The 19,611-nt window shown below is 55.3% G+C and overlaps 1 protein-coding gene across 5 annotated transcripts in view; it reads right to left on the reverse strand.

The window, feature by feature from the left end:
* eef1db (eukaryotic translation elongation factor 1 delta b (guanine nucleotide exchange protein)) overlaps positions 1-19,096 on the reverse strand; it is a 39,561-nt gene extending 20,465 nt beyond the window's left edge. For 4 of the 5 annotated variants that reach the window (XM_070881790.1, XM_070881788.1, XM_070881789.1 and 1 more), the window contains exons 1-2: positions 4,733-6,525; positions 1,030-1,165 (exon numbers count right to left, since the gene is read on the reverse strand). In XM_070881790.1, the coding sequence (XP_070737891.1) occupies positions 1,030-1,165; positions 4,733-6,510 (1,914 nt within the window). In that variant the 5' untranslated portion in view covers positions 6,511-6,525. Of the gene's footprint in view, positions 1-1,029; positions 1,166-4,732; positions 6,526-18,989 lie in introns of those variants that run through there. The other variant, XM_070881791.1, reaches the window with a different exon arrangement.
* Positions 19,097-19,611: the final 515 nt, after the last annotated feature.

The following is a 19,611-nucleotide window of genomic DNA, read 5'->3' on the forward strand; positions in this document are numbered from 1 at the left end:
AGAGTAAGGGGAGAGGTGGGGGACAGGGAAAGAGAAGAGAGGGTAGCCCGAGCAGGTTTTTTTTGTGGGATTCATTAGTGAGTATTCTGGAGGGTCAGGTAGCACGCACCAAGTTTGAATCAACATTCAAATGAATCTCCATGCATCTCAAGTCACTGACATTAACCGAATAAGAAATCCAAGAGCGAGTAAGACGGTATTGTGGTTTGGACACGCCTGATCGAGCGTTGCTCATTACAAAACCAACTAAACTCTGCTACAGGTTAGGCTGACAGGAGAAACTAGCCCTAACAACCCTCCGAGATCTCTGTGCTCCTTCAACTCTGGCCTCTTGCACATCCCTATCCCCAATTTCCATCACCCCACCATTGGCAGCCTGAGAATTCCCTACTTTATCCTCTCTGCCTCTCTCTCTCCTCCTTTCAATCTCTCCTTAAAACCTCCCTCTTTGACCAAGCTTTTGGTCACCTGTCCTAATATGTGGCTCGGTGTCAGATTTTGTTCGATTGCCGCTCCAGTGAAGCGCCTTGGGAAGTTTTACCAAGTTAAAAGGTGCTATATAAATGCAAGATGTTTTACATTGAAAGCATCCGGGCAGTTAGATTTTAGCTGGGCGACTTTATTACAGCAAAGTTAGGTCCACCGGAGCTGAAAAGAAAGAGTCGATATGAAACATGGGAAAGCACCTCGGGTCAGTCAGTACCTGAAAGAGAAAAGGTAACATTGCGATAAGGGGTTACAAGTCAAGGTATCGAATTACTCTTCTCCTTCAGCCCCTGACCAACCTGTGTGCATTTCGGTTTTCAATCGCCACATTTCGACACGGTCTGTTTTTAAACGTTCTGACACACGGATTAGTAACTTGCATGGTCAAGTCAGCTCTCATGTCAGAAGACACGTTTTACTGACAAAAGTGAGACGTGCATACTTGAAGGGTTAACACTGCCGCCCATTTACTACGAGTTAAGTGTGTAAAATAACGCTACCACAGACACACACGGGCGTTAATACTAGTGCGTTGCATTGTACCTGTGTAGCTAGAGAATTCTCCACTGTGGTAGTGGTCGGTGCGTTCAGCTGAGTGTAGTACTGCATCTCTGCGTCATCGTACTTGTATTTATCGAACCAGATTTTCTCCTCTGCCAAAAAGTTAACTGCCATGGTCCTACAAGGTGGGGAAGAGGTCAGATGAGAGGCACAGTAAAGAGATGCTGATCGCAACGATTACATAATATAGCCCGCGATTAACGGACTGCAAGATAATAGCGCAGGATGAGAGAAAAACGGACCCTACCATCTACCCCGTTCTAACATAGTGCATTAGGGGAGCGAACAGCAATTCTATCATTACAGGAGTTAAATGATTATAACACCGTTAGCTCCTACTGTGGTTTACACCTCGCATCACCAGAACAAAGTGGTGCTAGGACAGCGCGGGTGTCTTACATCCCACAGGTGAGTCCCCCATCACCGCAGCGAGGGAGTGGGATTTATAACAAAAGGTGACGGGCTCCCGTGAGCGCACCGTGACCCTCTCCACAGTACAGGAAAGTCCAACTTAACCTGGGGGTCACCTTATTTGTGCGTTTCTTTCCCCCACCTCACACCGACTCGCGATAGTGAAGTGACCACTTCTTGCGGATCTAAGTGACGGGTATTTGCACGCCAGCCTTGGTTGAGAGCTACTTGACCGCGGAGTGAATCACAGTGTCCTGGACTGCATGCGATCGCCGATCACGCGAGCTGAAAAGGCCCGTCCTTTTCGCTGTGCTGGGCAAGCTTCTGTAACTCCTCAGCCCGCCCCCTCATAAAGCAGCAAGCGAGCGCAAAGAATTAAAACACTGCTCCCACAAGCAGAATTGGGATTCAGGCACCATGCAGTTGGTGTTCACACGGTGATGGCTCACATTCCATAGACCCGACACAAACCCCACCCTTCCTAAACTGCCGCCGGCAGCCTCAGATTCCGAACCCGAGAGTCGGAATGTAAAATGGGCGCACCCAATTCACGCGGTCCTCTTCTCCCCACAACCCCCTAGCCAAACGTCTGTTGTCTCCCAGCCACTGCTCACTCGCAAGCACAACGCCAGACTAACTAAAGGGGTTTTCCATCACAGATCTCCGGGAGGGGTTAGCCAGCGATCACGCTGTTAAAAAGCACTGCTCGGATTAGAGCAAGATCACCATGCCCGTTAACGAGACATCATCATCGGTCCGTGGGATCAACGGTGGCCATTTTATACCGACAGGCTGCGAGGTGGTTTGGTTGTCGGCTATGGCGGGCAGGAAAAGGTTTAGATACATTTACATGTTGTGACTACCTGAGGCCGTGCGTCTTTTACAGTAAAATCGCAGAGAATAAGCAGCAGCGACATAAACGGGATCCAATGAACAGAAACAGAACAGGATGAAAGGAGTGGGCGTGTTGGAAATATGAAGACCGACTGCTGGAAGTGCACAGGTCGGAAGGAGAAAGGCCGGGGTACCGTTACGGGGCAGGACCCCACATCAGAACGTGTTGAAGGGCCCCCCTCGCCCCACCCAACGGTATATGTCGCCTTTCTCCTCTCCTCGGGCCACTCACGTACAACATCTTCTGCTGTAACCACTGAATGATCTGATGGGTGAGTCGACGCAGAGTGGAGCAGCTCAGAAGGAAGGCGGGCACATAACCCACATGTACCACACGGGAAACGAGGCCCCCGAGTGGACAAAAGGCACCACCCGCGCAGGGAAGGCCACGCATTGCGCGCGGCAGCGAAGGGCGGGGAGAATGGGGGGGGGGGGGGGGGAGGGGGGGGTCGTCCCGGAAGGAAGGAGAAACAGCTGAGCCCACAGAGAAAGGGCGAGGCCAGCGGACATTTAAACTGGTGACTGTACGGAAAGAGGAGCAGGTAACGGTTTAAAGAATAATAGCGAAGAGGGTGGTGAATCCTTGGAATTCTCTACCCCAGAGGGCTGTGGAGGCTCAGTCGTTGAGTATATTCAAGATTTTTGGATATTAAGCGAATCAAGGGATATGGGGATAGGGCAGGAAAGTGGAGTTGAGGCAGAAGATCAGCCATGATCTTATTCAATGGCGGAGCAGGCTCGAGGGGCCGAACGGCCTACTCCTGCTCCTATTGCTTATGTTTTTTTGTGTATGATAGGACGGGCAATTGGTGTAAATATTATGTGCATGGTGTATATTAGGATTGGCTGAGCAGCGATTGCAGGAATAATGGGGAAAGAGCGGGACTAACTGGATTGCTCTTTGAAAGTGCCAGCAGACTCGATTGTCCAAATGGCTGCCTTCAGTGCTGTACTAGTCTATAATTCTGTATACGGTAGGGTAGTAGTTATGATAATGAACCAGCAATCCAGGAACCTGGACTAATAATCCAGAGAACGCAAGATCAAATCCCACCATGGCAGTTTGAGAATCTGTAATATTTCAGATTTAAAATAAAACGCCGGTGTCAGTACAAGTGACCATGAAGCAGTCAGATTATCGGTAAAAACCCAGCCGCTTCGCGGAAGCCTTTTTAGGGAAGGAATCGGCTGCCCTTTCCCGGTCTGGTTTGAGACACTCCAGACCCACACCAACACGCCGCTGTATCAAACCGCCTGCAGCAGCTCAAAGACCCAGCACAGACCTCTCTGGGCACCCAGGGACAGGCAGTAAACGCCAGCTTTGCCAGCACCCCAGGAATGAAAATAAAAACTAACATGTAGCCGGGGTGCAGGAGCAAATCCTTCATTGAAGAAACGTAAAATGGCAGAATAAACCTTTCGTAACATTCCCCCAGTCTGTTACTTATAACGTGCTGTGACCCCATCCAGTAACAAATGTACAGTGACCAAGCTTTCCCTCTCACCACCTGCGATACAACCGGAGCCGACCAATCGCATCGTTCTTTGGCAGCGATGGACGCTCCCCGAGGCACGCACAATGCGGCCCCCACCCACCCCCTCGCTCCCACTTGCCCCTCGCTCCCCAGCTCGCTAATGCGTGTTTAGTTGTCACGTTCCAGGCCACGGACTGGAAGAGCGACAGCAGCCATCACTAGAAGTGCTACCGATGACTCTGGATTATCTGAATACTCGAAGCACAGACCGGAAACTAACGAAGGCAGCCACTCGCCTTCCGTGGAGCGCTCTCGCCTCACGGGCCAACGTACTCGACTGGCTCTGGATCCCACCCCCCGACGCGGGTGGAAGTTTGTGCAGGAGGTCTTCGGGGGTGAGAAAGGAACACCGGAGAACGCCATCAGCTGCAACAAGGCGGGCGAGTAGGGGGGGGGGGGGGGCGCGAGATTCGGCTCAGGCATCAGTGGCACCGAGTGTCGGGCAGGACAGGATTAACAAGTGGTCAGCGTGATGCCGCCCAAGTCGAATTTCTAGCTCCAGGACTTCAACGGGCACAGGCCGTCTTCACAACGTTTTGCCGGACATCCGATAAAGGAAACCAGACCCAACTCGTGTCGAAGGAAACGTTCTCTTTAAGCTGTGCGGCCTTGCAGTGCTCTGGAGCTGCCGGCTCACAGCTTACATTTTTAGAACGCACACACACGGCATGGCATGTTGAATGTGCCGCGCTACCCATTAAACGGTCCCGTGAGGGCCCCCACGCCCCCAAAAATTGGAGGCGTCATTGATTGAAGGATGACTCGAAAAGATAATAAAGGGTAATGCTGGAAGTAAGAGAGGGGGAGTGAAAGGTTGGGGTGTATGAAATATGATGCAAGCCTACTTATCCCGGAGTCCCGCACAGTGCAGAGCAGGAGCAGGTTTCTTCGGTGGCGGACGTGGGCGCGACACCGGCTCCCGGATCCCACCGGCCGCTCTCCGGATTCCTGCCAGGTGGTAGTGTAATTCTGCGGCGTGGTAGGCGGGTTTATTGAACCACACCGGCTCGCTGTCCGGGTGAAGGTGGTAGCGAGCGGCAGCCACATGATCCCTGCCCCTGGCGGGTAGCGGGCTGGACTCGGGGAGGGTGGGGCCTGCACTCTCAGCGCCCGTGTCCGGCCCGCCGTGCAGCATCTCATAGTAGAGCCGCTCGGCCTCGTCGTACAGCGGCTTCTCCAGCCAGGCCTCGGGTACCAGCGGGCGGTGGGCGGCACCGGGGAACATCCCCACGACTGGCGGGCGGCTGGGAAAGCCGGGGGTCGCGGGGGTCACCGGCACGCGGTCAGGAAAGCCAGGGGTTGCAGGGGTCACCGGCATGCGGTCAGGAAAGCCAGGGGTTACCGGCATGCGGTCAGGAAAGCCAGGGGTTACCGGCATGCGGTCAGGAAAGCCAGGGGTTGCAGGGGTCACCGGCATGCGGTCAGGAAAGCCAGGGGTTGCAGGGGTCACCGGCATGCGGTCAGGAAAGCCAGGGGTTGCAGGTGTCACCGGCATGCGGTCAGGAAAGCCAGGGGTTGCAGGGGTCGCGGTCTTGCGGTCGGGAAAGCCAGGGGTCGCGGGGGTCACCGGCATGTGGTCATGAAAGTCAGGGGTTGCAGGGGTCACTGGCATGCGGTCAGGAAAGCCAGGGGTTGCAGTCTTGCGGTCGGGAAAGCCAGGGGTTACCGGCATGCGGTCAGGAAAGCCAGGGGTTGCAGTCTTGCGGTCGGGAAAGCCAGGGGTTGCAGGGGTCACCGGCATGCGGTCAGGAAAGCCAGGGGTTGCAGTCTTGCAGTCGGGAAAGCCAGGGGTTGCGGGGGTCACCGGCATGCGGTCAGGAAAGCCAGGGGTTGCAGGGGTCACCAGCATACGGTCAGGAAAGCCAGGGGTTACCGGCATGCGGTCAGGAAAGCCAGGGGTTGCAGACTTGCGGTCGGGAAAGCCAGGGGTCACTGGCATGCGGTCAGGAAAGCCAGGGGTTGCAGGGGTCGCGGTCTTGCAGTCGGGAAAGCCAGGGGTCACCGGCATGCGGTCAGGAAAGTCAGGGGTCGCAGGGGTCACGGGCATGCGGTCAGGAAAGCCAGGGGTCGCGGGCGTGGCGCTGACATAGCCTTCGTCCGGGGTGGCCCAGGGCTTGGGGACGGCGCCGATCCCAGAGCCGGGGATGGGGAGAGAGCGCGGGACGCTGCGCGCTTGTGAGCGCACCACGAACAGGCGCTCGGCCTCGTCGAAAGCGCCCTTGTTGACCCAGACGCCGCAGGACAGCTGGTGGCAGGCCGCCAGGGGGCGGGTCTCGCGGCCGGGCGTGGCACCGTTGGGACCGGGAAACCCCGACACCCTCAGCCGCCGGGCGCGCTCCGCCTCCTCCGGAGAGCGCCGATCGGGGCAGGACGTGTCGGCCGCGGGTTTGGCGCGCGGGGAACGCTTCCGCCGTCTCTTCTTCCCCGCCTCGCGCTCCGGCCACCCTTCCTCCTCCACCTCCCCAGCCGCCGGCCAGCCTCCCTGCTCCAGCTCGGCCTCCTGGGCAACCCGCCCCACAGCCAAGGCCTGCTGGGCCTCGTGGAAACACCGTTCCGCCTCGTCAAACTTGCACTTGTCCATCCAGATGGTCTCCAACAGGTAGGGGTGCTTCCGGATCCTCATCCTTCGCAGCGTGCAGCACAACACAAGGAGGGGACAGAAATCAGAGAGTGAACAGGAAAAGGTACAAGCCGAGGGCGCAGCACTCGCCGAGCATCAACTGACCAGGCACAGCGCAGATAAACCCGAAACATTCCACGCACCACAGACCTCCAGCAACACACAGCCGTTACTGCGACAGGAATTAGCCCGTGTTTCTCATATCACTGCACCCTGGTTTTTATGGGCAGCCCTTTTAGCCCAACTCAGCCCCTCTCATCCCTCCCCATATCATGCGGTGTGATCGGTACGATCCGCAACAATTCTTCTTTAATTAAGAGATTTTGAGACCCCCCACCCCCAGGAAATGAGAAACACAGCGTTTGACTCACACACACACACACACACACACTAAACAAGACTCGACCATGCTTTTAAAACAGTCCTTTTCACTCCTTTCCTGCAGCACTAGCTCGTACACATGGAGAAATGGGGCACAGATGGCCGGGTGTACTGAGAGGGACCGGAGGAGGGGGGGGGGGGCACGAAGAGGGAGGGGGGGGGGCGAAGAGGGAGGGGGGGGGGCGAAGAGGGAGGGGGGGGGCGAAGAGGGAGGGGGGGGGCGAAGAGGGAGGGGGGGGGCGAAGAGGGAGGGGGGGGCGAAGAGGGAGGGGGGGGGCGAAGAGGGAGGGGGGGGGCGAAGAGGGAGGGGGGGGGCGAAGAGGGAGGGGGGGGGCGAAGAGGGAGGGGGGGGGCGAAGAGGGAGGGGGGGGGCGAAGAGGGAGGGGGGGGCGAAGAGGGAGGGGGGGGCGAAGAGGGAGGGGGGGGCGAAGAGGGAGGGGGGGGCGAAGAGGGAGGGGGGGGCGAAGAGGGAGGGGGGGCGAAGAGGGAGGGGGGGGCGAAGAGGGAGGGGGGGGCGAAGAGGGAGGGGGGGGGAAGAGGGAGGGGGGGGCGAAGAGGGAGGGGGGGGCGAAGAGGGAGGGGGGGCGAAGAGGGAGGGGGGGGCGAAGAGGGAGGGGGGGGCGAAGAGGGAGGGGGGGGCGAAGAGGTAGGGGGGGCGAAGAGGGAGGGGGGGGCGAAGAGGGAGGGGGGGGCGAAGAGGGAGGGGGGGGCGAAGAGGGAGGGGGGGGCGAAGAGGGAGGGGGGGGCGAAGAGGGAGGGGGGGGCGAAGAGGGAGGGGGGGGCGAAGAGGGAGGGGGGGGCGAAGAGGGAGATGGGGGCGAAGAGGGAGGGGGGGGCGAAGAGGGAGGGGGGGGCGAAGAGGGAGGGGGGGGCGAAGAGGGAGGGGGGGGCGAAGAGGGAGGGGGGGGCGAAGAGGGAGGGGGGGGCGAAGAGGGAGGGGGGGGCGAAGAGGGAGGGGGGGGCGAAGAGGGAGGGGGGGGCGAAGAGGGAGGGGGGGGCGAAGAGGGAGGGGGGGGCGAAGAGGGAGGGGGGGGCGAAGAGGGAGGGGGGGGCGAAGAGGGAGGGGGGGGCGAAGAGGGAGGGGGGGGCGAAGAGGGAGGGGGGGGCGAAGAGGGAGGGGGGGGCGAAGAGGGAGGGGGGGGCGAAGAGGGAGGGGGGGGCGAAGAGGGAGGGGGGGGCGAAGAGGGAGGGGGGGGCGAAGAGGGAGGGGGGGGCGAAGAGGGAGGGGGGGGCGAAGAGGGAGGGGGGGGCGAAGAGGGAGGGGGGGGCGAAGAGGGAGGGGGGGGCGAAGAGGGAGGGGGGGGCGAAGAGGGAGGGGGGGGCGAAGAGGGAGGGGGGGGCGAAGAGGGAGGGGGGGGCGAAGAGGGAGGGGGGGGCGAAGAGGGAGGGGGGGGCGAAGAGGGAGGGGGGGGCGAAGAGGGAGGGGGGGGCGAAGAGGGAGGGGGGGGCGAAGAGGGAGGGGGGGGCGAAGAGGGAGGGGGGGGCGAAGAGGGAGGGGGGGGCGAAGAGGGAGGGGGGGGCGAAGAGGGAGGGGGGGGCGAAGAGGGAGGGGGGGGCGAAGAGGGAGGGGGGGGCGAAGAGGGAGGGGGGGGCGAAGAGGGAGGGGGGGGCGAAGAGGGAGGGGGGGGCGAAGAGGGAGGGGGGGGCGAAGAGGGAGGGGGGGGCGAAGAGGGAGGGGGGGGCGAAGAGGGAGGGGGGGGCGATGAGGGAGGGGGGGGCGATGAGGGAGGGGGGGGCGATGAGGGAGGGGGGGGCGATGAGGGAGGGGGGGGCGATGAGGGAGGGGGGGGCGATGAGGGAGGGGGGGGCGAAGAGGGAGGGGGGGGCGAAGAGGGAGGGGGGGCGAAGAGGGAGGGGGGGGCGAAGAGGGAGGGGGGGCGAAGAGGGAGGGGGGGCGAAGAGGGAGGGGGGGGCGAAGAGGGAGGGGGGGGCGAAGAGGGAGGGGGGGGCGAAGAGGGAGGGGGGGGCGAAGAGGGAGGGGGGGGCGAAGAGGGAGGGGGGGGCGAAGAGGGAGGGGGGGCGAAGAGGGAGGGGGGGCGAAGAGGGAGGGGGGGGCGAAGAGGGAGGGGGGGGCGAAGAGGGAGGGGGGGGCGAAGAGGGAGGGGGGGGCGAAGAGGGAGGGGGGGGCGAAGAGGGAGGGGGGGGCGAAGAGGGAGGGGGGGGCGAAGAGGGAGGGGGGGGCGAAGAGGGAGGGGGGGGCGAAGAGGGAGGGGGGGGCGAAGAGGGAGGGGGGGGCGAAGAGGGAGGGGGGGGCGAAGAGGGAGGGGGGGGCGAAGAGGGAGGGGGGGGCGAAGAGGGAGGGGGGGCGAAGAGGGAGGGGGGGCGAAGAGGGAGGGGGGGGCGAAGAGGGAGGGGGGGGCGAAGAGGGGGTGTGGGGTAGAGGGAGGGGGGGGCGAAGAGGGAGGGGGGGCGAAGAGGGAGGGGGGGCGAAGAGGGAGGGGGGGCGAAGAGGGAGGGGGGGCGAAGAGGGAGGGGGGGCGAAGAGGGAGGGGGGGCGAAGAGGGAGGGGGGGCGAAGAGGGAGGGGGGGGCGAAGAGGGAGGGGGGGGCGAAGAGGGAGGGGGGGGCGAAGAGGGAGGGGGGGGCGAAGAGGGAGGGGGGGGCGAAGAGGGAGGGGGGGGCGAAGAGGGAGGGGGGGGCGAAGAGGGAGGGGGGGGCGAAGAGGGAGGGGGGGGCGAAGAGGGAGGGGGGGGCGAAGAGGGAGGGGGGGCGAAGAGGGAGGGGGGGGCGAAGAGGGAGGGGGGGGCGAAGAGGGAGGGGGGGGCGAAGAGGGAGGGGGGGGCGAAGAGGGAGGGGGGGGCGAAGAGGGAGGGGGGGGCGAAGAGGGAGGGGGGGGCGAAGAGGGAGGGGGGGGCGAAGAGGGGGTGTGGGGTAGAGGGAGGGGGGGGCGAAGAGGGAGGGGGGGGCGAAGAGGGAGGGGGGGGCGAAGAGGGAGTGGGCCTGGTATCACGAGTTGCCTAGAATCCAGCATGGTGCTTAGGCTCACTGGGGAAGAAGTATTGCTACAACATATAAAATAAGGCAGTTTATAATTCCCCAATAGGGACTCGAGCTAGACCTGGGTTTGTTAGACGGAGACCAGTCTAACCAGTTGGCACAGTGAGGGCACGGCCAGCGTTCAACTGGAGGGCCAGTCATCATCGTGAGCTGAGCTACACGGTCCCGGCCTTTTCGCAAGGTTAATCCTCTATCACAGGGCGTGCTTTAGAAATGACCCGGGGATGGAGGAGAAAGGAAGCTGTACTCTGACAGGTACTCACCTGCTTATCCTACAATAGTCAGCATTGAAAGGGAGAGAGAGAAAAACAAGAACATTAGAGTGGTTTAATGGCACAAACGTACAACATTACTGCCAACCACCTGCCTTGCACATCATAACCCAGTCACTGCGGAACAAATAGCTGCCCATCCCTGGGGTTCATGCAAAGTGCACTTCAGCAGTTTATGGACACGCGAACCCCAATACTAGTAACAGCCATTAAACCTTCTTTCTCCCCTCACACAACTCTTGGCAATTCCTTGCCCCCTCCTCTCTCTAGTAGTTGACCCAGAAAGGGGCAGCTTGGGGTGGAGGTGAAGACTCTCCTTTCAAACCCAGCGACAGAGAAGCTCCTCCTCTCCCTCCACCCCATCCCAGATCAGCAGCAGACACCGAGCACAATGGGGAATCAGGTCACTAGCAGCAGCGACAGACAACATGCCCGAATCTGCTCACGCAGGTCTCACATCGCAGCCCGCAGCTGGAAGCAAGCCCACTTGAAACTTCGAGCACAGAACCTGAGGGAGCGCTGCACTGTCGGAGGTGCATCTTTCGGAAGAGATGTTGAACTGAGGTGGACGTAAAAGGTTGAACCTCCCTTATCCGGAACCCTCGGGACCTGGCCTGTTCGGGATAAGGGATTTTTCTGGACGAGGGGTGGTCACTTTAAATTGGATGGTACAGGTACTGAGCAAGGGGATATCGGGGCTGTCTGGCTTGGGGCTGGGAGTGCGGCAGAGAGATTTGGGGGGGGGGATCACGGGGTCAGGCCAACGATTGCAGGAGTAGGCAGCGAGGAAGGACTTCAATTTGTTCTGCGCATGCGCCACCCGGTGGCCGGGAATGGTTCTGGACGAGAGATGGTTCTGGATAAGGGAGGTTCAACCTGTATTTCAAAGAAGAGCAGGGGAGTTTTCCCTGGTGTCATGGCCAATATTTGCCCCTTGGCCAACATCAAAGACATTGCTGTCTGTGGGAGCTTGCTGTGCGCTAATTGGATGCCGCATTTCTTACACTTCAAAAGTATTTAATTGACTGTAAAGCGCGTTGGAACGTTCTGGGCTCGTGAATGGCGCTATAGAAATACAAGTCTTTCCTTTTCTCCGCCCCCTTGTTTGATGACCAACAGTATCCTGAAGCACACACAGATGCACACCGACCCATTGTCGCCGAGAGCATGCAAAAACCAAGCGCAGACAGCGGAAGGAGCGTGCGGTAAACCATGCTCCCCACCCACCCTTTCCTTGAACCACTGTCTGTCCCGCCTGCGACAGGGACTATAATTCCCATATTGGACTGTACAGTCACCCGAGAACTCACTGCCTATGATGACGATAGGGAGCAGCAGCTGTGACAGGTACCCAGGTCCCCCTGGCACCATACAATGGGACGATTCTCCGCTAGTCAGAACCACCCCCCAACCCCATCGATACAAGCTCCCATTGTACCACAGCTGCCGTTCACACTTGGCAGTACCAAGTGGCAAGCCTGGCACTGTGACACTGCACCTGCGGTACGGTTCACCCCTCCGAGATCTCGGGAAAATCTTGTGTCCTGCACACGGTTTTGCGGGAGGGCCCTATGAAATCAACTCTAATCCTAAAATCGCTACATGTTCACTGATGAATGTCACGGGGGCCCCCCGAGTTGGGGGACACGAGTGATGTGTAATTAGTGAACAATCAAAATGTCTCCAACTAACAATGGACACCCTCTCTCCGGGATTAACCCCATACAGGGAGAGCTGGATATTTGCACATCACTGCAGTTTCTGACATACCAGCACATTCTCGATTGAACATCAAATCTCAGTCAGCGGGCTTGCATCAAAAACAGAAAACTGGCCTCCTCCACTCCCGTTACCAATTCCTCTCCTCATGCTGATATCATGGATATCAAAGCAAGCGCTCTACTTGGAACTCCTTCACGGCAAACAAGCCAAAGGTGGGCAGAGGAAACGTTACAAGGACACACTCAAAGCCTCCCTGATAAAGTGCAACATCCCCACTGACACCTGGGAGTCCCTGGCCAAAGACCACCCTAAGTGGAGGAAGTGCATCCAGCAGAGCAACGGAAAGAGTGTGCGGCAAACCTGTCCCACCCTCCCTCCCCCTCAACCACTATCTGTCCCACCTGTGATAGAGACTGTAATTCCCGTATTGGGCTGTTCAGCCAGCCAAGGACTCATTTTAAGAGAGGAAGCAAGTCTTCCTCGATTCCGAGGGACTGCCTATGATGATGATCATGCTGGGGTAATGCGAGCTGGCCTCTGGTCTCTCTCTCTCTCTCTCTCTCTCTCTCTCGGAATGCTGATTCTTCACTCGAGATTGAGTGACAGCCAAGCTCTTCCACCACAGAGAGCATTACAGCAGAGTCCTCACCCCCGTGCCCACACGTTTTCCAGCAATGGTCACTGTGGTGACAGCAAGCGGGGGCAGGAACTCGGGCTGATTCCCATCTCCCTGCCACGGGGTCAAGAAGCAAACCCGAGCTCTCCTACTACCCAACCCGGGATCAGGAGAAAACGCCCCTTCAAATATATATTTCAATATACTTGGCACAAAGAGCAATTGTAAGTTTTCACTCATACCAAAGAAGCATAAAATTAATAAATTAAAGGGAATCGAGGGATATGGCGATCGCCAAAAAAGTGGAGTTGAGGTAGAAGTTCCGCCATGATCTTATTGAATGGCAAGGGGCCGAATGGCCTACTCCTGCTCCTATTATGTTCTAAATCAAACAAAAATTACACACAAAGGTATCACAGAATGGTTATAGCACGGAAGGCCGTTCAGCCCATCGGGCCCATGCCATTTCAGCCTGTCTCACTCCCCCGTAGCTCTGCAAATCGTTTTCCTTCAGATACTTATCCAACTCCCTCTTGAAAGCTGTGATTGAATCTGTCTCCACCACCCTTTCAGGCCGTGCATTCCAGATCCTAACCACTCGCCTATCCTGGATTTATTATCATCTAGATTTAACTGAACTTCACGCAAAGCCTATATGAAATATATATAAAGTTAACAAGTCTGCTTATCCAGTCACGCATTTCAGACTCACAAATGGATTCACGATTCCTTTAATTTTACAATAATCAGAAACTGATGGCCAACGCAAGTTTGGCACCACAAACACTGACTGTGTACGCAGCGCATCGGGAAGGGGAGGAAAAAGTCAAGCACCTGAACCCTTTACACCAGGCTCAGGACTCAAAGTTGAGCCAGAATATCAGCCTGTGCAGTGGCACCAGGTCTGTAACATTAGGACACCAGGACTCCGGCAACATTACATGGAGTGTAAAGCACAGAATAGGCCATTCAGCCCACCAGGTCCCTGCCGGGATTTATACTCCACACCAGCCTCCGCCCACTCGAATGGCCTCTTCCTGCTCTGCCCCCATGTATGCATCAAGCCTCCCCTTAAAGGCATCCATGTCCTCTGCTTCAGCCACTGCATGTGGCAGCAAGTTCCACATTCTCATCACGCTGAAGAAATTGATCCTAAATTCTTCAACTGATCTGTTGCTGATGATCTTCTATTGCTGTCCCCTCGGTCTGGATTCAACACAAGTGCAAACAGCTTCTCCACACTCACCCTATTGAACCTCTTCATCATTTTTAAAGATCATTATTCTGATCTCCCTATTCTTAAGATTGTGGTATGCTCCAAAGACATAGAAAATAGGTGCAGGAGTGGGCCATTCGGCCCTTCGAGCCTGCACCACCATTCAATAAGATCATGGCTGATCATTCACCTCAATACCCCTTTCTTGCTTTCTCTCCATACCCCTTGATCCCTTTAGCCGTAAGGGCCACATCTAACTCCCTCTTGAATATATCCAATGAACTGGCATCAAGAAATCTCTCTGCAGTAGAGAATCCCACAGGTTAACAATTCTCAATGAAGATGTTTCTCCTCATCTCGGTCCTAAATGGCTTACCCCTTATCCTAAGACTGTGTCCCCTGGTTCTGGACTTACCCAACATCGGGAACATTCTTCCCGCATCTAACCTGTCCAGTCCCATCAGTATTTTATATGTTTCTATGAGATCCCCTCTCATTCTTCTAAACTCCAGTGAATACAGGCCCAGTTGATCCAGTCTCTCCTCATATGTCAGTCCTGCCATCCCGCGAATCAGTCTGGTGAACCTTTGCTGCACTCCCTCAAAAGCAAGAACGTCCTTCCTCAGATTAGGAGACCAAAACTGAACACAATATTCCAGGTGAGGCCTCACCAAGGCCCTGTACAACTGCAGTAAGACCTCCCTGCTCCTATACTCAAATCCCCTAGCTATGAAGGCCAACATGCCATTTGCCTTCTTCACTGCCTGCTGTACCTGCATGCCAACTTTCAATGACTGATGTACCATGACACCCAGGTCTCGTTGCACCTCCCCTTTTCCTAATCTGCCACCATTCAGATAATATTCTGCCTTCTTGTTTTTGCCCCCAAAGTGGATAACCTCACATTTATCCACATTACACTGCATCTGCCATGCATTTGCCCACTCACCTAACCTATCCAAGTCACCCTAGAGTCTCTTAGCATCCTCCTCGCAGCTCACACTGCCACCCAACTTAGTGTCATCTGCAAACTTGGAGATATTACACTCAATTCCTTCATCTAAATCATTGATGTATATTGTAAATAGCTGAGGTCTCAGCACTGAGCCCTGCAGCACCCCACTAGTCACTGCCTGCTATTCTGAAAAGGACCCGTTTATCCCGACTCTCTGCTTCCTGTCTGCCAACCATTTTACATTACTCCCAATACCATGTGCTTTAATTTTGCACACCAATCTCTTTTGAAAATCCAAATACACCACATCCACTGGTTCTCCCTTGTCAACTCTACTAGTTACTTCCTCAAAGAATTCTAGAAGATTTGTCAAGCATGATTTCCCTTTCATGAATCCATGCTGACTTGGACCGATTCCGTCACTGTTTTCCAAATGCGCTGTGATTTCATCTTTAATAATTGATTCCAACATTTTCCCCACCACTGATGTCAGGCTAACCGGTCTATTATTTTCCCGTTTACACTCTCTCTCTCTCCTTTCTTAAAAAGTGGTGTTACATTCACTACCCTCCAGTCCATAGGAACTGATCCAGAGTCGATAGACTGTTGGAAAATGATCACCAATGCATCCACTATTTCTAGGGCCACTTCCTTAAGTACTCTGGGATGCAGACTATCAGGCCCTGGGGATTTATTGGCCTTCAATCCCATCAATTTCCCTAACACAATTTCCTGACTAATAAGGATTTCTTTCAGTTCCTCCTTCGCCCTAGACCCTCTGTCCCCTAGTATTTCCAGAAGGTTATTGGTCTTCTCCTTTCCACAGAAAAGAGCCCTAGCCTGCTCAATCTTTCCTGATAGTCGCATCTCCCAATTCTGGTAATATCCTTGCAAACCTTTTCTGCATTTTGTCCAGAGGTTCAATATTCTTTTTGTAATATGGAGACCAGAACACAATACTCCAAGTGTGGTCTAACTAATGTTCTATATCAAGGTTGATAAATTCCTCCTTGATAAAATGCAACATCCCTCCTGACACCTGGGAATCCCTGGCCAAAGACCACCCTAAGTGGAGGCAGTGCATCTGGGAGTGCGCTGAGCGGCGAGAGCATGCAGAAACCAAGAACAGGCAGCAGAAGGAGCGTGCGGCAAACCAGTCCCACCCACCCTTACCCTCAATGACTGTCTGTCCCAACTGTGAGAGACTGTAATTCCCGTATTGGACCGTTCAGTCACCTAAGAACTCATTTTTCAAGTGGAAGTAAGTCTTCCTCGATTTCGAGGGACTGCCTATGCTGATGATATCAATTTAACATTGCCTCCTCTAGAAATGAACCCAGTACTTTGGTTGCATTCTTCATTGCCCATCAACTTGCATTGCTTCTTTGTGCATGTGTATTCCCAGATTTCTTTGCTCCAATACCCAATTTACTTTCTGACCTTTCGAGGATTAAGCGGCCTCCTTATTTCCCCTAACAAAATGAGCCCCCTCACACTTCACGATACTGAATGTAATTTTCCACATAGCCAGCCACGCGGCACACCTATTTCCATCTTCCTGTAGTTTAGTGCAGTCCTCCACATTATTAGCTATACCTCTGATTCATTCAACTGTCAAATAATGAATGAGTCACTCTTAGTGAATATAACAGCAGCCTGATGAGAATCTGCTGCTCTACTCGATGAATTTATCAGCAAAAGATAAATTCGTGGAAGAGTCAGAATTCAGGCCCAAGTAACAGTTTTCATGTTTGTCCCGATTCCTTCCTTCATCTCCTGAAGATGCCGACTCTGCTGGGGGGGGGGGGGGGGGGGGGGGGGAGGTAAAGGCAAGGCGCTCCACTCTCTGTCTTCCTTGCGCAATGCAAAGCTTTTCACCCAGGGCTAACGTCACTGTTCTTACATAGAATTTACAGCACAGAAGCAGGTCAATCAGTCCGTGCCGGCGTTTATGCTCAACATGAGCCTTCTCCCACCCTGTAACCACTTTCCTTTCTCCCTCATGTACTTACCTAGCCTCCCTTAAATACTTTCTGCTATGCCCCCAACCACCCAATTTCTTCCAATTAAACCGAGGCCACGTCTGCTTTCTCAAGTGGATGTAAAAGATGCCAAAGCACTAATTCGAAGACGAGCAGGGGAATTCTCCCCGTTGTCCTGGGATAATATTTATCCCTCAATTAACATAACAAAAACACATTATCTGGTCAGTGTGCTAATTGGCTGCCGCATTTCCTACATTACAAGTGACTACACTTCAAAAAGTACTTCACTGGTTGTGAAGCGCTTTGGGACACTCAATGGTCATCAATCACCATCATAGACAGTCCCTCGAAGTGAGGATGACTTGCTTCCATGCCGAAAAAGGGATGATGAGTTCACAGGTGTTTCAATGAACGACCTAATATTCCGGATCCCGAACTACATCCTGAAGGGTGGAAGATGCCTGTGCGTGGATTTTTTTTTTTTAAAACATGTGGTGGCCGTTGCACACCAGCCACCACACGGGCTTGACAGAGCTGGGTCTTGGTCCAGTGGCAAGGGTTAACCAAGACTAACTGGAGACCAGCTCTGCTGCACGGATCTAGTGCGCGCACATATCGCAGTGTGGGCTGGCCCGTGCTGCCCCTGGGCCCACGCCTCGTCTGGGCCCCGATCACATCCCTCTACGAACTCTTGCAGCTCCTTCGCCCCGACCCCACCGCTCCTGCTGTACCTGCACACACTCCAATCAGCCGTCGCCCTCCTGCAGCAGCACGTGCTGCTCCTTGCAGTGCTATGCCTCCGCACGCTGCTCCCTCTAATGGCCCCGGCCTGCTGAACCTTGTGCAATAAGAGAGTGCCCGGCTTTGTTCAGTGAGAGACGAACACATGTCAAGTGGTCTCCGATCTGGTAAGCAACGGTGGTGGTTGTTGGGGGGCTTGGAATATTGGCTGGGAGTCTGGGAGAAATTGCTTTTCTTAGAATAGTGCATTCTTTTAGAATGAGCTTACCATGGCCACCAGGGAATGGAGCTCCAGGCAGTGAGGATGAGGGCCTTTGGGATAATCTCTGGAGAACTCACTGATAAAGCCATGCAGACACACGCTACACTGTCTCTATGCCCAGCACTTTGGCGCTCAATCCCCTGCATTCGCTCCGAGCTGAGGCTCAACAGCGTGCTTTCCCGTGGTCAGTCATTCCGGTGGCTGACTGATTGATGTCTCTGGAAGTTATTCCCGTGAACACGCACGTCTGGCAGATCACGAAGCATGATTACCTCTCCCACCTAGAGGCAGGTCAGAAGAGTCTCACTGACAAAGTCTATCGAGAAATCGGCGATTTTTTCCGTAGCCTCTGGGCGGGCACATTCTGTTCTGTTTGCTGCAGATCTGAAGAAATTTCAGGTATACAAATACAAGCAAGAGGCAAACAGAACAGAAACACCAGGAGCTGACAGCTAAACTTCTATTAGTCCGACACAATATTAGAGAATAGTGTCACTGCTGTTTGATACTCCTCCACCATGTAGCTCGTGATTTCACCTGTTCAAACTTGCAGTTCAGCACTGTCCAGGGCCCAGGTTTTTTTTTTCCTGTGATTGAACATAAACCTGCCACTTTCCCCTCATTAACTTGCCCTTTGTCAACCTGCCAACTTTCACAGCCTCATTTGCCTATTGAGCTTATTCTAAAAGCATGCACTATTCGGTCATCAAAAGCACTATATAAATACATTCTTCCTTTCTGATACAAGTGCAAGTTGCTAATACATTTTACAAACAGATATGGACAAAAGACATCACTGAAATAGCGCTGCAGAATTTTTGTACACTGTCAATTCTTAAGATTACAACACAATGAAGTCCATTTTAAAGCACATTGTATCTTAAAAGTTTTTTTTAAACTTAAATGTTTACTGATTTAGTCTTCCATCACCCTTGCTGGGAGTGGACGTGGCAAATATTTCTTCCTGTTAGCAAGTTGCATCTTCTAACCCCCCCAATTCCCCATATTCCAGCAGAAGTCAGTGGATTGGGATCAGGGGCAACAAGCCCTGGGCTTGGTTTCCCCGAACCCCCAAACCCAAGGCAGTAGCTTTGGCCCCCATGGCCAGATGAAGTGACTCAGCGCAGTGCAGCAGAGCAGAGCACCACGTGGAGCGCTGCGGCGCCGGTGCCAGCAGGGGGCGCCCCTCACTCCCTCCCTTCCCCCACCTTCCCCCTTTAACGGCCACACACTCCATTAACTGGCGGAGTTTGTCCCGCCAGGCCGCTGCTTGCGGCTGGCCAGTGCTGTGGGTGCCGCTGGTTGCCCTGCCCCGGCCCGCTCGGTCGGTACTTACTCCGCTCCCACACTCGCTGCGCTGCGCACACTGCGGACGATGCGAACCGGCCAGCACCAAGAGCCAAAGAGACCGCGCCTGCGCAGCCGCGCTCACTGTCAGCCCGCAGAGTCGCGCATGCGTAACGTCAGCCCGTACCACTCAGCCCACGAGGGGGAATCTCAACCAGCAGCAATAACATTATCGACCCGCCACCGATGCCCAGTCCCGGTTATTGGCAACGCATTGACGTTAATCGATTATCTTCATCACTAGTAAATGAAAGTCGTGGTGACCGTGGTGATTTACTTGTCTAACACACGGACTTACTATTCTGATCTCCCCCTTCTGAAGATTGTGGTATGCCCCAATGTGTGACATTCATTGCCGAGTGGATAGTTTGTTCATTCTTTGGGTTCTGTTCAGACAAATCAGTGCAATACACTCAACTGCAATGTTGTTTGAGACCATTTACAACAAGAAAAATGTAACACGACTCTTAATTTCCTTATAATGTTACTATATAATACCAGAACAAATTTCTAATTATATTCTCCTCAAAATATTGTCAGGAGTTCGTATAGTTATTGCTTCCCCTACCTTTTAGAGATGTAGGAACTGGAGTCAGCCATTCAGCCCCTCC

The sequence above is a fragment of the Pristiophorus japonicus genome, chromosome 5 (assembly GCF_044704955.1).
Source record: "Pristiophorus japonicus isolate sPriJap1 chromosome 5, sPriJap1.hap1, whole genome shotgun sequence".
In the NCBI taxonomy this organism is placed as follows: Eukaryota; Metazoa; Chordata; class Chondrichthyes; family Pristiophoridae; genus Pristiophorus; species Pristiophorus japonicus.